The sequence below is a fragment of the Indicator indicator genome, chromosome 5 (genome assembly GCF_027791375.1).
Source record: "Indicator indicator isolate 239-I01 chromosome 5, UM_Iind_1.1, whole genome shotgun sequence".
NCBI lineage: Eukaryota > Metazoa > Chordata > Aves > Piciformes > Indicatoridae > Indicator > Indicator indicator.
In genome coordinates this window covers 36566231-36579706 of record NC_072014.1, presented here as the reverse complement: position 1 = coordinate 36579706, position 13476 = coordinate 36566231, and the positions used below count along the sequence as shown (strand labels likewise).

The 13476-nt window shown below is 41.0% G+C and overlaps 1 protein-coding gene across 1 annotated transcript in view; it reads right to left on the bottom strand.

Annotated features, from left to right (window-relative positions):
- THSD7B (thrombospondin type 1 domain containing 7B) overlaps positions 1–13476 on the bottom strand; it is a 277058-nt gene that overhangs the window by 11503 nt on the left and 252079 nt on the right. The window contains exons 18-21 of the mRNA XM_054381025.1: positions 12139–12280; positions 10633–10748; positions 10020–10137; positions 3576–3721 (exon numbers count right to left, since the gene is read on the bottom strand). Of these exons, the coding sequence (XP_054237000.1) occupies positions 3576–3721; positions 10020–10137; positions 10633–10748; positions 12139–12280 (522 nt within the window). The remainder of the gene's footprint in view (positions 1–3575; positions 3722–10019; positions 10138–10632; positions 10749–12138; positions 12281–13476) is intronic.

Below are 13476 nucleotides of genomic sequence, written 5' to 3'. Positions count from 1 at the left end.
AGAAGGTTCTTATTCTTCCATATTCAATATTCTTCCATATATAATATTGAAGTATTTATATATACATCAATATAAAAATAGCTATCTGAATACTGAGATAAAAAAATATATTATATATAATACATATTGTATGTATAATAAATACAAATAGGTGAAAAAAGTACTTTTTTTGGAGGGGTATAAAGTATCCACTATAGAAGTCCATATGCAACACTCTTCATTCTTTTATGCAACATTGGAAATACACTCCTGTTTTCCAATGCTTAAAATAAAAATAAATATAAACCATAGACTCTGGAACAATTTTAAAGATAAAAGTCCTCTCTTTAACAGTGGCTCCCACTTGCTTGGCTTGCTTTCAAGACCAGTGATGTGTTTTCACAATCAGTTGAACATCCTTAAAAGATAAACTATTATTCTGATATTTACAGGAGGAGATGTTTGGTGGGGTTTTTTTGAATAGTTGGCAAGGTCATAAGCAGTGCAGGAACACTGTTTTATCATCTTCAAAATTATTCATGTCCCAAAAGTTATACATTTGAAGATCTAATTATTAAGTGTGGAATCAGGGGAAGTTCACTGCAGTAATGGCACACCAAGGATGCAGCGGAGAGCTGCCAGGGAAACAACAACATATTCAGAACTCGAGGGATCAAATCTGTATTGCAAATGCTCTTCCTTGGAAGATGTGATCATCTGAGGTTTGCCTAGAACCAGGATTTGCCTCATGTCACAAGCTCCTCACAGGAAATCTGTGGGGATTTGACTTCCAGAGGGGATTCCTTCCATTTGGCTGCAAAAATTCCTATGGTAACCCTATGGAGGACGCAGACCCCACCCTGGGTTCCCTAACTACTGCCCGGGGTTACCGAGCCTTTCCAGAGCATCCACACAGAATCTCCACCTCTCACTGCAACCAACCACCAGTAAAATAAGGAAAAGGTTCACACCAGGATGGTGTTTGACAGCCAGGTAATCTTCTGAGTTGACCAATGCATTAATATAAGGCACCATCTACACAAAACTTCTCTTTAATGCTTTCCACATAGAACACACTACTAATACAGGAGTTAACAGTCTTAATGAGATACTTTGCCCAGATGTGCCTTCAAGAAAAGTTTTCCCTTTTCAGCTTTTCCTGGGGTTCATATATGTTCACAGTTCTTTTAGGTGAGGAGATGATTGGGCAATGCTTTCACAGGCTGATGAACATTTAATCATGTAAAAGTTTTCTCTAATGAGGAAGCATTGCGTGACCACATTCAGAGGAGTGCTTTTAAAACACGTTAGAAAGGAGGGGTTCTCAGTCTTCTTTGTGAATGCTAGGCAGCCAGGGCTTGATAATGCCTTAGCTATTTCATTTTCTTTCCTTTAATGGAAAAATTATGAACACTGTCAGCTACTGCTAATTTTTAATTTTTTTTCTAAGCTAATCAGGGTCAACTATTTCAACTCTAGCAAGAAAATGATAAATGAAATGTAATCCTTCAAGATTAGCTGTTGACCATTTCCCAAGTTCTGCATCACTCTGACTGCAGCAGAAGAGCCCCACGCTGGCCAGAGGTGTGCCTGTGACATATGTAATTACCAGGACAGCAATGCACTGATGTCCACACTGTGAAAATCAGCAATTCACAACATTTAGCAGGCCCCAATCCTGCAGACACCTCACATCATTCATATGAAGTCAACTTAGCATAACACTGTCCTTCTACAATTAAGAAATGCAGTCTCAGTTATCTCAGAATACAAGGAAGAAATATTTTAGCCTTATAATTTATTGCCCTGTTTATATTCTTACAGAAAGACACTTTCACAATATGCATTTTGGTCTTACCATAGAATGCATTTACCTTATTTCAAAAAGCTTCCTTGAGAATAGGATTTCTGAAAGCATTCTTTAGAAAGTAAGCTTAAGCTTCTTTGCCAGGAAAGCACAGGAATAAATCACCCTGTATTTATGAACTACATTTAATTCCTAAGTACCTCATTAAAAAGAAGTGAACATGAATAAAATGGCTCCTCTCCAAAGCAAAGGGGAGAGAAACTACATCAGAGTAATTTAAGGAGAGAAGCAGGCTCTACCTCACTGAAAGTGTGGGATGGTATCTAGGTGAGGGCAGGCTGGGATTGCTTGCTTTGAGATGAAATTTAGCTGGGTTCTGGATATGTGCATGTTTAACCTGCATGATGTGTTATTTATCTGGGGTATGCCAGTGCATTAATTCAGCTTTCCTACTAATTCTTTTACCAGTTATGTTAGTTCCTGCAGTTGAAGGTCTCTTCCCTAGTATTTAACAGAATTTGCTTATGTTAGCTGGGCAAGATATCAGCTGATGTTATAATTTTCTAATATTTATATTTTACATAAATAAATACTGAGTGCAGAATATACAAGCACCATATTTACACCTCTAATTGCAATAAGCTGTTCATTATATTAAATATATTTCTGTTTCTCTGATCTTGGACTGTGCAAAGAATGTCACAGATTTAATTTGTGAAAACCTAGGAAAATTCTGGGTATCTGTTCTGCCACCCACAGTATTCACTACACATCTCTCTACTACATCTAGAAACCACACAGGTATTCAAGGCATTCACAGCATGGTAGAGGGCAGAGCAGAGAATTCCAGGGATGTGTCTTTCTGAGCATTAGTGGCTTCAGTCTCCTACACCGTATAATATGGAAAAGCAGCCATAGATCTGAGCACAGGTCATGTCCCCTGGGACTAGACAGAGCTCTCGTCCACTCCATCCACACTTCTGCCACTGCCATTTCAGCAAAGCCAGCTTTAAGCAGCCTGACTGGACTTCACTTTGCCCAAGAAATTTCATTGCAACTCTACTTAAACTGGGTTATTGACTAATATCTTTTAATACTGGAAATGTGATCTAACAGATAAGCAGAGAAGAAACAGCAAAGAGAGGAAAAAAAAATGAAATAAATTTCAGTCTAATGCAAGTGAAAAATGATGGTTCCAGAGTTGAGCAAAGGTGCTGGGTGTAGGTTTGGCACATCACAAGGTGAATCCAGCCGGTTTTAGATCATTAAAAAGATAGCCAAGATAAGGAGAAAGTAGAAACCAGCACTTCATGCAATAATTCACACTACTGTACCAAAGACCTTGTGGAGAAAGGCCTGCTATACAGTAGTTTGAAAAAAATGGAGGAGAAAAAAAAGATAAAAAAGGCTAAGCTCTCTTGAGATCTAGCTTATCTATTTTCTTATTAGCGTTATTTTATACAATTAAACTGTAGGTCACCACAACTATGCCCACTCAAGCACATTTACTCTGTAAATCTGCTTTAATACCTCTATAAGCTCACAGTACTTGAACCCATATTGCTATAAATCACTGCTGATGGCTGGAAGATGAGGTGCAGGGGTCTACCACTCCTGAACTTGCCCTGCTTTCCTACGGATCTTACTAGTGCCTTCAATAGCTACAGAGACACTTCTGACCCACCAACGGTGGCCTCTATCAATTCTGCCATATAATGATGATTTTTGTCACTGGCTCCAGCTGTGGGGAACCCCAGGAGCCCTTAGAGAATGCTGGAGAAAGTCATACCTGGACTCTGCAGGGAGACCATGGGCCCAGCTGCCAACTGTAGCAGGGCTTCACTGGACAGCTCCTGTGCTGGGTGAGCTGCTCTGGGCAGGGTCTGCCCTCACCTGCTGCCTGCAGGACCACCGAGCGCCCACGCACCATCTGGCCTAGGCGAGGGGAGAAGACAGGACACAGGGAAGGAGACTCAGAGGAAGAAAGAAAGAAAGGCAGATTTTGTGATTTGTCAGTACTCCTCGTTCGTTTTCCACCAGTCAAATCTCTTAATAGAGCAATTAATTGGGAAGACTACTTGGGTGCCACGGACATAATAATTGCTCAGTGATGCGGTCAGTGATATTTTCAAACACAGCTTTTAACCACAGTTTTGTATGTTTCCCAAATATATTATTTGCTTATGCAAAAAAATGCATTTAAATACTTGACTAAATCTTGATTATTAAATATGACAAGAAAATAATTCCTATGGCAGCATCGTTCCCAACATTACACATTCAATATGTTTCCAGAGATTTTTAACAAATGAAATTTTCTTTTTATGACCAATTATGTGCATCTAATTTGAAAAGTGCAAACACTCTAGTGGCTATTACCGCCCATAACTATTTCTACCATTTCCATTAAAATCCTATTTATTATTGGTGAAAACTTCTCCAGCCACTGAATAGAAAAAGCAATTATATTACTACTTTTGAAATAATAAAACTGAATGTATTTATTAAAGTTACAGCAATTCCATTTCTGCCTCCTTTGCTGTCCGTTTACTTCCAGGACTGTTTTCACTCAAAATGTTTCAATTAAAATAGTGGCTCCAATTAAAAAGAAAACTGGGCGGGGGGGAATAAAAAGCCCCTATGCAATGGGATGCAGAAGAATGTGCTGTGCATAAAATTTCTGCCTTGACTTTCAATAGGTGTGGATTTGAGAGGCAGCTGAAAGGTCTGGATAATAAGAGCACTCACATGCGACTAGACAGCAGTAATTGCTGGCTCACTGAAAAGGAAAGAGAGAAAATGTTGCAGTGGAGCCCTCCTGTTTGAATTGCAGTCATTCAGCTGCAGCCTTAAATGCAGGGGAGTCCAGGGGGGAGCTAACACCCCTGAGCAGTGGGAGATTGCAATATCCAGCCAGATCCTTCTCCCAGCTCCTTTAGGCACGCACTTTTTAATTAACTGCACTGCAGCTGGGTTTAAGGCACACTGTCATCCTCACTGTCTGTGGAGCAAGGTTTCCCAAAACATTTTAGCAAACAGAAATTAAAAGCAGACACACCTGAAAAAGCTACTGATGGATACCTTAGCAGGCTGTCTTACCTTTGCAAGGCTATTCCCTTGCTCTGACCTATTGAATTCCATTTTAAAATCCATTTAAACCAATTTTAAGACTTTCTCCTTTTCCAAATCTAATCCCCTGGACCTGGGGAGTTTGTAACAGAAAAGCTCTTATCCACATGACTGTGCATTCAGCCATCACAGAATCAGATGCATTAGGAGCTGGAAAAATATCCTACCAGCTGAGAGGAAAGGCAAGGTAAGAAATGCCTGTGGTTCACCGGGGGTCAGAGCAAGGCAAGAGAAACATGCACCCCCCCACCCCAGCACACTGCCAGCAAACCCCACAGCAGCCCTCCCCTGCCCAGCTGGACACAATTAGCTGTCTCCTCCTCTCCAGCAATGGACTGTGTTTGATGGGTTCTTCTAAACTCTGAATGCTGAGGACTGGTAAGCGGTGGAAAAGACTCTTTGGGAGACTGTGGGAAGCCAATGGCTTCGGGGTTTCTGGGGTGCCTCAGGGCAAGCATCTCACCCCAGCCAGGGGGCCCTGTGGCCATCAGGCTCCTGAAATGGGAGCTACAGAAAAGGATATCTCCTAAGCTCTAAAGATCTATTTCACTAGGAGGGGCTGAAGCATTCATCAGGCTATTTTGATCAAAGATATAATTTCCTTTTGTACACTCTGTTTAATGTCTTTCTAGCAAAACAGAAACAGGAAGATCACTGAACAGAAAACATGATTTTGCCTTTAAGAGGAACTAACAACAGTTCTGCATTTACTTACATTTTACTTGCCTACAATTGCTTATTCAAACCATTTAAACTCACTACATGCACAATGGTCAGTTGGTGCTTGACTCATTTTGTCTATCACTTTCTTTTCATACTGTGAACAAATCATCAAAGAAAGAAATTTTACTGAAATCTTCCTTTGCACAATCACTGCAGTGAGTTTCTTACAGCTCTGCTTTTTTTTTTTTCCCTCACTCCACAAACATTATCCAGCTGCTTGGTTACCACTCAAGCAGCAGAAAAACTCCGTGTCTTCACTTTTTAAACACCTCAACTTTTGCTGCCTATGGAGAACAGAATCTCACTGCATCTGATATTAATTTGCTTCCAGTCCAAACTCTGGGAGAGTCAAAGCAACCCTACTTATTTCTTTAATTTCCCAGTGACTTTTTCTTTAATTTCCTAATGAATTTGCCACATCTCTGATTCTACTCTGCAGTTTTAAAATCTTTAAAAAATTAAGCCAGAAAGTGTGCTGGAAATTGAAAATAAGTATTTCTTCATATCCTCAAATTTATCATTAGTTTTGAAATGAAGAAAAAAGAGGTTGGTGGTGTTAATACTGCTCACTTAAAATCCTGTCTTTCATCAGTGGCTAAAATTTAATCTCAGGAACATAAGGTCATATTTTCAAAAGAGAAGAATAAGATTTTATTACCACCAAAAGATTCTTGCCATTCCTTGTGTTTTATACCTGCAAAGTGATGCATCATGGCTGAAACCAAGATGATTAACACTGTTCATCCCAGTCAAATTTACTGACATGCTGGTCTCTGGTGAGTGTGAGCAAAGCACATCAAACACAGTCCTATCAGGCGACCACAAGCCTAGATCTAGCAGGGATCAAGTCACTTAAATACAGACCTAGAGGTCAGGTTAGGTCAAGTCACAGAAGATGGGACTGGTGATAAATGGGGTTTTTATTATACCTCCAGCTTTCAGCCCCTCCAGCACTCACTGGGAGATCCAGCACTATAAGACAGGAACTGGCTGAGTTTGAGTAGCAAGTGAGAAAAAAAAAAATCAGAAAAATTTCTTCTCTGGGAGGTGAAACAAAAATTGGTGGTGAAACAGCCAAATTTTCACATCTGTGTTCTGCTCGTTTCTGTTCCATGGGTCAGTCTGGCATTGAGGTGCACATCTCCACAACCTGCTACATTCTCTTCTGGGCTTTGATCATTGAGCAGGGCATGGCAGTGTGTTCAACCCTGTGTAACTCAGGTAAATCCCATTTAATTTATCTGATTAAGACAGCTTAGCAAGTGGTGAAGCATGGGCTTAGGTGGATTTATCCTATTCAGTGCTCCTGTTAGACAACTTGGGAGAAGTCATATGGGAATGGAAAACATCTATGTAGAAAAATTCAGCATCCTCATGTATTCATTTGCCTTAACAAAGGAAATACAATTTCCTGGGGATTATCCTTATCAAACAGTGACTTTGATTCAGGCCATGGGAGCATGATTCATTAACACAGTACCATACATCTTTTCATAGCAGCACCGCAAGTGATATGAGGACCCTAATATATAACCCAATGTCAGCCTAAAGCCCTAGCCAGCATCCTGAACAGATGCTGCCCAGAACTACAGCTGCAACAGGCAGCTATCAGTTACACATCTCCATAGGCTGAGCGCAGGCAGGAAAGAGAGATCTACTTTGCTCATCATCATTTATAAAAATCAATATATTCGCCTGTGGCTGCTGTGTACCAGAACCATATTAGCTGTCAGTGCCACATGGACCACTTCATGTTTAAATGCATTGTTCCATCAAATAAAACCTGAGCAAGGGAAAGGTACCATCCATTAAAATATATCACAGCAAAGAGGTACTGGAAGAGACGGATAGAATATAAATGTTAGCAACAATGCCTGAGTTCAGAAACACATGAAAGCATAAATCTGGCAACACTAAATTTTGATCTGAATTATATTTAAATTATGTTTCTCTTTGAAGTCATTCATGGTACTTCAGCAGGCCCCTCACACACTCTCCAAGAAAAGCCAGAAAAGCAGACTATTATTGTGAGCAGAGCCAGTGATGGTGCTTAGAAGTCACTTGTTATGAATTATTTCTGAGAACTGTGTGCCCAAATCCTGCGTTTTAGCATTATCAAATAGTGGGCAATTACTTCTTTGGCAAAAGGAAGCTGTATCAGTGTTTACCACAGCCAATTCCTACAGATTGTTTATTGTCCTCTTTTGGTTTTTCCCTGTCTAATTCGAGGCTTCATCCCATTCTCACAAATGCCTCTGGGAAACTCATGATGATTTCAAAGGCTGGTGAACCCCCAGGTAGGAATCCCTCACTGTATTTGTCTGTGAAGCACCACCTGTAGATGAATACATAATGAATGTCTTCTCTGATAATACCATCATGAATCAGCATTTATAACCAACTGGAAATCAGTGAAGAAGTTGAAGTGACAGCGTTTCTGCTGTTAGAACCACACTAGGGCCATGGCCACAGGGCTGATGCCAAGGCCACTCCATCACGGATGTTTGGAATCAGTGTAGCTCCATGCTTGATGGTTGCTGCAGCAAAACTTGGATCAGGACTAAGGCTGCAGTAAAATAAACCATGCTCTTGGGTGCAAAGTACTTCTGTTTTATTGACTCTCCTGCTTTGGGATGATATTTATATGACTCTAGGGTCTCCAAAAAGCTATTCAAATGACAGAGAAGGACTGAATAAAACCTGGCTTCTTTATGATGTGATTTTTAAGACAGCTTTCCCAGCTGCTTAGCTGCCATAGCTTGAGAAAACAGTATCTCCAGTTTGTCAGTCAGACATGTCTCTAGCCTGAAATGTACTAGCCAGCTCTCTAGCTAGTAGTATCAAGGAGTTATGATTGATGAGCACCAGAAGATAACCCATAGGCTGAGCTGAGCTTGGGCTTGACTGTGTGGTTCAAGCAGACTTAATGAGCTTGGGCATATACAAAGGGAAAACTCACTGAGAGGTCTGCTTTGTCAGGGGATGGAAGTTTCTTTCCAGCTTCCATTTGCAGAAGCCCAGCTCTGGTGGAGGACATGAAGCATCTGTTTTCTTCCTGCATGCACTGGCAACCATCAACTCTTTAAGCAGTCTTTAGGACTTGCATAAATATCTCAGGATCATGGGGAGAATACAAGATGTACCTTGACTCAAGTACATCTCTTTGCAAACTATACAGTGTAAGAACTCAGGACAAAAAAAATTGTCAGGCATTATGTAGGGAGAGCTGCTCCTTTAGCATGCTAAGAGCCACAATGAAGTTACAACCTGCATTTGCACATGTAGCTCTGTTTATTTTATTAAGTGACTGAACACTCAAAAAATAATTTCAGTCTGTTCAACAACACAAGCTTTAACAATCCAAAATGGATTCTGAAGAGAAAATAAAATCTGGAATTAACAGTATTCCTAGTGTGTTGTTGTTAAAACACTGTCCATGAATTATTCATTTCTGCTAAGAAAGCACTACTTTACAAAAGGGCTAAAAACTCAGGAAAGGAAGAACACCACTAATGCAAATATTAAGCTTTTTCTGTAACATGCTTTGATCTCTGAAATCCATCTGAAGGAGTCACTTTATGGAAGTTAAGAGCTTTTTCCTTTTTGACCTTAAGTGAATTTGATTCAAATATACATTATGGCTCTTGAATCTTAAAGACCATTAGCTGTATATCTAATGCACATTAGAAGCCTGAGAAATAATGTCACAAGCTTATTTTGAATAAAACTTTCAATGCTTTTCCTCTTCTCAATACTCAAAGGGTTTTTAAAATCATATAAAGTTTGAAAAGGTCCTAATCCTTTCACTTTTTTTTTATGCTGGTGAGCATAACTAGCCATAGAAAACCTTGCTGAAGTTACTGGAGTCATACAAGTATTAAGGGACTTTGGAGACAGAGGAATATACTAAAGGATGAAAAGTAGTCTGGGTGTTTTTTCTTCAATGGGATGTAATTATGCTACTAAAAGTAGCTTCACCAGAGGATTTGTATTTAGTTAATTATCTATTTCTTAAGAACCCTCTAGCTTTCCCTAGCCCTTCGCTAGCTCTATGTCTTACCCCTGCCTCTGAGGTCAATGTTTCCTATGACTGAATTCTGAGACTTTGAGTTAATTAAGAAAATAATCCCCCAGGCATCTGTCCACTTGGTTTCCTGAACTACATTTTTCTTTCTAGTGTGCTTTGAAAGCAGTCTGCCTTTCTTTCAAAAACCCAGAAGCTCAGGACATTATGAGCATCCAAAATCACTTCTGAAGGGTTTGGTATGGCTCAGGGTGAACCTTGTGCTCTGGCCACCTGCTCAGTGTTATGGTCCTGTCTGCACTGCATTGCTGAGGCTTGAAGAGGGTAAAAGGGGCAGAAGGGCAGGAGGGGACTCACCGCCAGCACCACAAGTGTGGGAACACTGTGACCAGGCTGACCACGCTGAGAGCCGGCAGTCCACCGTGCAGCCCACCACACACCGACTGCTCAACTGCACAGGCTTCTCCAGGCGAAGCTGCGGGATGACAAGAAGACATAGGTGTCAGCCTCCTTGGGTCCCTTGGCCAACTCCTGCCATGGCTGGACACCAAATCAGGAACCTGAAAATCAGCAGTGACTCTGGTGGGACACCACCATTGCAGCTTACAGGGAGTTTCCAAATGGTGCAATCAGCGAAAGTGTTTTCAGTGTTGAGGCATTTCACATCCAAGAATCCTTCAGTGTTTTGGTCTTATTCTGAAAGGACAATCCTTAACTTCCAGTAGGGCACTGCCTCCCTGGTAACCAGCTTTTTGGATCCACTGTGATAGTGCATGGTTGGTAGGCATGCCCCATGCATTTAAGTTGAGGAGTGATTCCACCCACTAACACCCTGGGTATGCTTTTGCTCCCCTAAAACACCCAAGAGCAGCACTTTCAGCACTGAACACAACTCTGCTTTCTGTGGATGATGTCTTGATGTGGGTCAAAAGAAAATGAACCCCCATGCACACGTATATGCCATCCTCACCCGCTGGCAGAGCTGTGTGCTGACGATGGCTCCATCACTGCGCTGGCAGCTCAGGAGGCGCCGCCGCTCCCCGTGCCCACACGTGGCATTGGCACCCAGCTGGCACCCACTCCAGCCTGCAAAAGGATGCACACAAAGCAAAGGATATGGTGTTGCAGGTTGTCTGTCATGCTGTTTTCACGTCTTTTTACTCAACACATGGGTTACCCTCTCCTAGCCTCCCCACACCAGGGCATCCCAAACAAAAGCAAGCAGCTGTTGAAACAGAGTGAGTCTCGGAGGAGAAACCACTCACTTTGCACTCAGATACCCCTTTAAGGAAAAGTGGTACATTGGAGTGCACAGAAAACTGTTCAACACACTGAAAGTCTATCAGTTCAACTCAGTTGGCATCTGTACAAGACTGCACTGTCTAAAGAAAAATTTTGATAAAGTAGCTGGAGAAGTTTCTGAGGGGTAACTGGTTTAATCTAATTCTTGTCTCAAGGCAAGTTTTCCATTATTTAGAACTAAGCTCTAATACTGGTGAAATAAACCCAGTATTTCTATGAGAAGAAAATTCCTGTCTTATTACTTGCCTGAAATTATAACGATCAGAATACAACTGAAATGAAATAAGCCTTAAAACACCATTTAAAATAAACAAAGCCCAAACAACTAAAATTTCCGCAGAGAACCAACAAGTAAGAAGCATAAGAGAAGAAAACCTATTACTTTGTGTCTTCCATCTCTGATAAACATGAACGCATAAATGTTCTGCATTTCTGAAACGTGATGATAAAAAAGGCATCGTCCTGCCGTCTGCGTGCTTCCTAGGGCTTGTATTTCAAACAGGCTGAGTTTATATGCAGATATTTTATCCTGCTTTGTTCTCCCTTCCTACCACCCCCAAACTCTGCTTGGATGTCTCCTCTTTCCCTATGCCTTTCTCATTTATCTGATCTGGTCAAAATAAAAGGATTATTTTTGTTTTGGTTTTGTTTTGTTAGTTTGTTTGCAACAGATCTGATGCTTTTTAAGGCCCTAAATAATGCATTTTGCTCTGAATAGCTTATGCCTACCTGTATAACCCATATTTGCCTTCAAACTAGACTTTTGTTAGTATTACTTGCTTCAGCAGAACACACAGATGGCATTTTTTTAACTGGAATTTTGGAATTAATTCTATTGCTAACCCACCAAAAAGAAGAGATCCCATTTAACCTGTTCTAGTTCCCAGGTATCAGCAAAGAGAAATTACTTTAAAATTGTGCATGTTTCCTCTAACCTATGGACCTAAAAAGGGGGCATGTATCTAACTTCAGTGAAATCAGTTATGTATACACATCACTCTCTTAATGTCAAGACTTTAACCAACACCATAAGCAAACATAACAAAAAACACAACCAGAGAAAGCCTTTCAGCATCTTTTATGCAGAGATATTTGGAAAAGCAGAACATCGATTTAACACACACCGTAACTGGTGTCACTCCCTGCTAAGAGTATCCTGCAAAGTTACACCTACCTGTTAGATTGTACTGGTATTGGAAGCAATTTTGGTTAAGAATACATGGCTTCATTTGTGACACTTCAGGGCAGGGCTTTGTACTGACAGAAGATCTTAGCACTTGTCGAGTTCGGGTTTGCATAACAGTTGGATCACACGCCTATATACAAAAAGTGAGGGACAGACAAGAGACCCCAGTAAATCACACCACCTGCTGTTGTTACTTGCACATCCACAGCCACACCATGCTATGATATAATCACAGAATCACAAAATGTTAGAGGCTGGAAGAGACATGAAAAGATCATCCAGTCCAACCCCCCTGCCAGAGCAGGATCACCTATACCTGATCGCAGAGGAACACATCTAGGCAGCTCTTGAATATCTTCAGAGAGGGAGACTCCACAACCCCCCTGGGCATCCTGTTCCAGTATTGTGTCACCCTCACAGTGAAAATTTTTTTTCCTCATGTTTCCATGGAACTTCCTATGCCTCAACTTCCACCCACTGCCCCTTGGCCTGTCATTGGGCACCACGGAGCAGAGGCTGGCTTCATCCTCTTGGCACTCACCCTATACACATTTATAAACACTGATGAGGTCACCCCTTAGCCTCCTCCTCTCCCAAACTAAAAAGACTCAGCTCCCTCAGTCTCTCCTCGTTCACAACTCTCTTTTAGAAGCATATAAAGTAAATGAAATGTGTTTTAAAGGTAAGAATCCAATATTACCAAAAGTTTCTGCCCACCTCAATTTGGCTATTTGAAGCACTCCTACATTACTTATTTCCGTATTTTTTTCTAAGGATCCTTGGGGACAATGAGATAAAGACGGTGTCATTCTGCTGTGCTCTACTTTTCACCTCTTTCCAAGCAAAATGCTGTAGTGCTGAATAATGGGAAAGGATTTCTGCACAATTAATGCTTTTTTAAGTAAAAAAATGGTATTACAGCAAAACTTTAATTTCTAGGAAGGACATTGGTAATTGCCTATCAGTTATGATGTTGACAAGAAGATGGGGTGACTTTTCAAAGTATGTGATACAAATCCTGGTGTCCAACTGCCTATAAAGCAGGATTTGCTTGCTTACATTTCCGCATGAATACAAACCAAGGTCAGTTTTCATTTGTTTGTACATTGCAGGCAGGAAAACTGGTTTTAGCAGCCTGCCATCCTCAGTCTCTTAGCACTGTGGCATGGGGCTTTTTTTCCTTTCCTTCTCACTGCAGGCTTAGCAATACTGACCAAATGCTTTCAGCCTTGCAAGAAACATCCCCTTTATGTAAAGCATCTGCTCATCCTCACAAATCCCCTTCTGCAGCAAGATGCCAGACAGGGGTTTCACCCAGCACGGCCT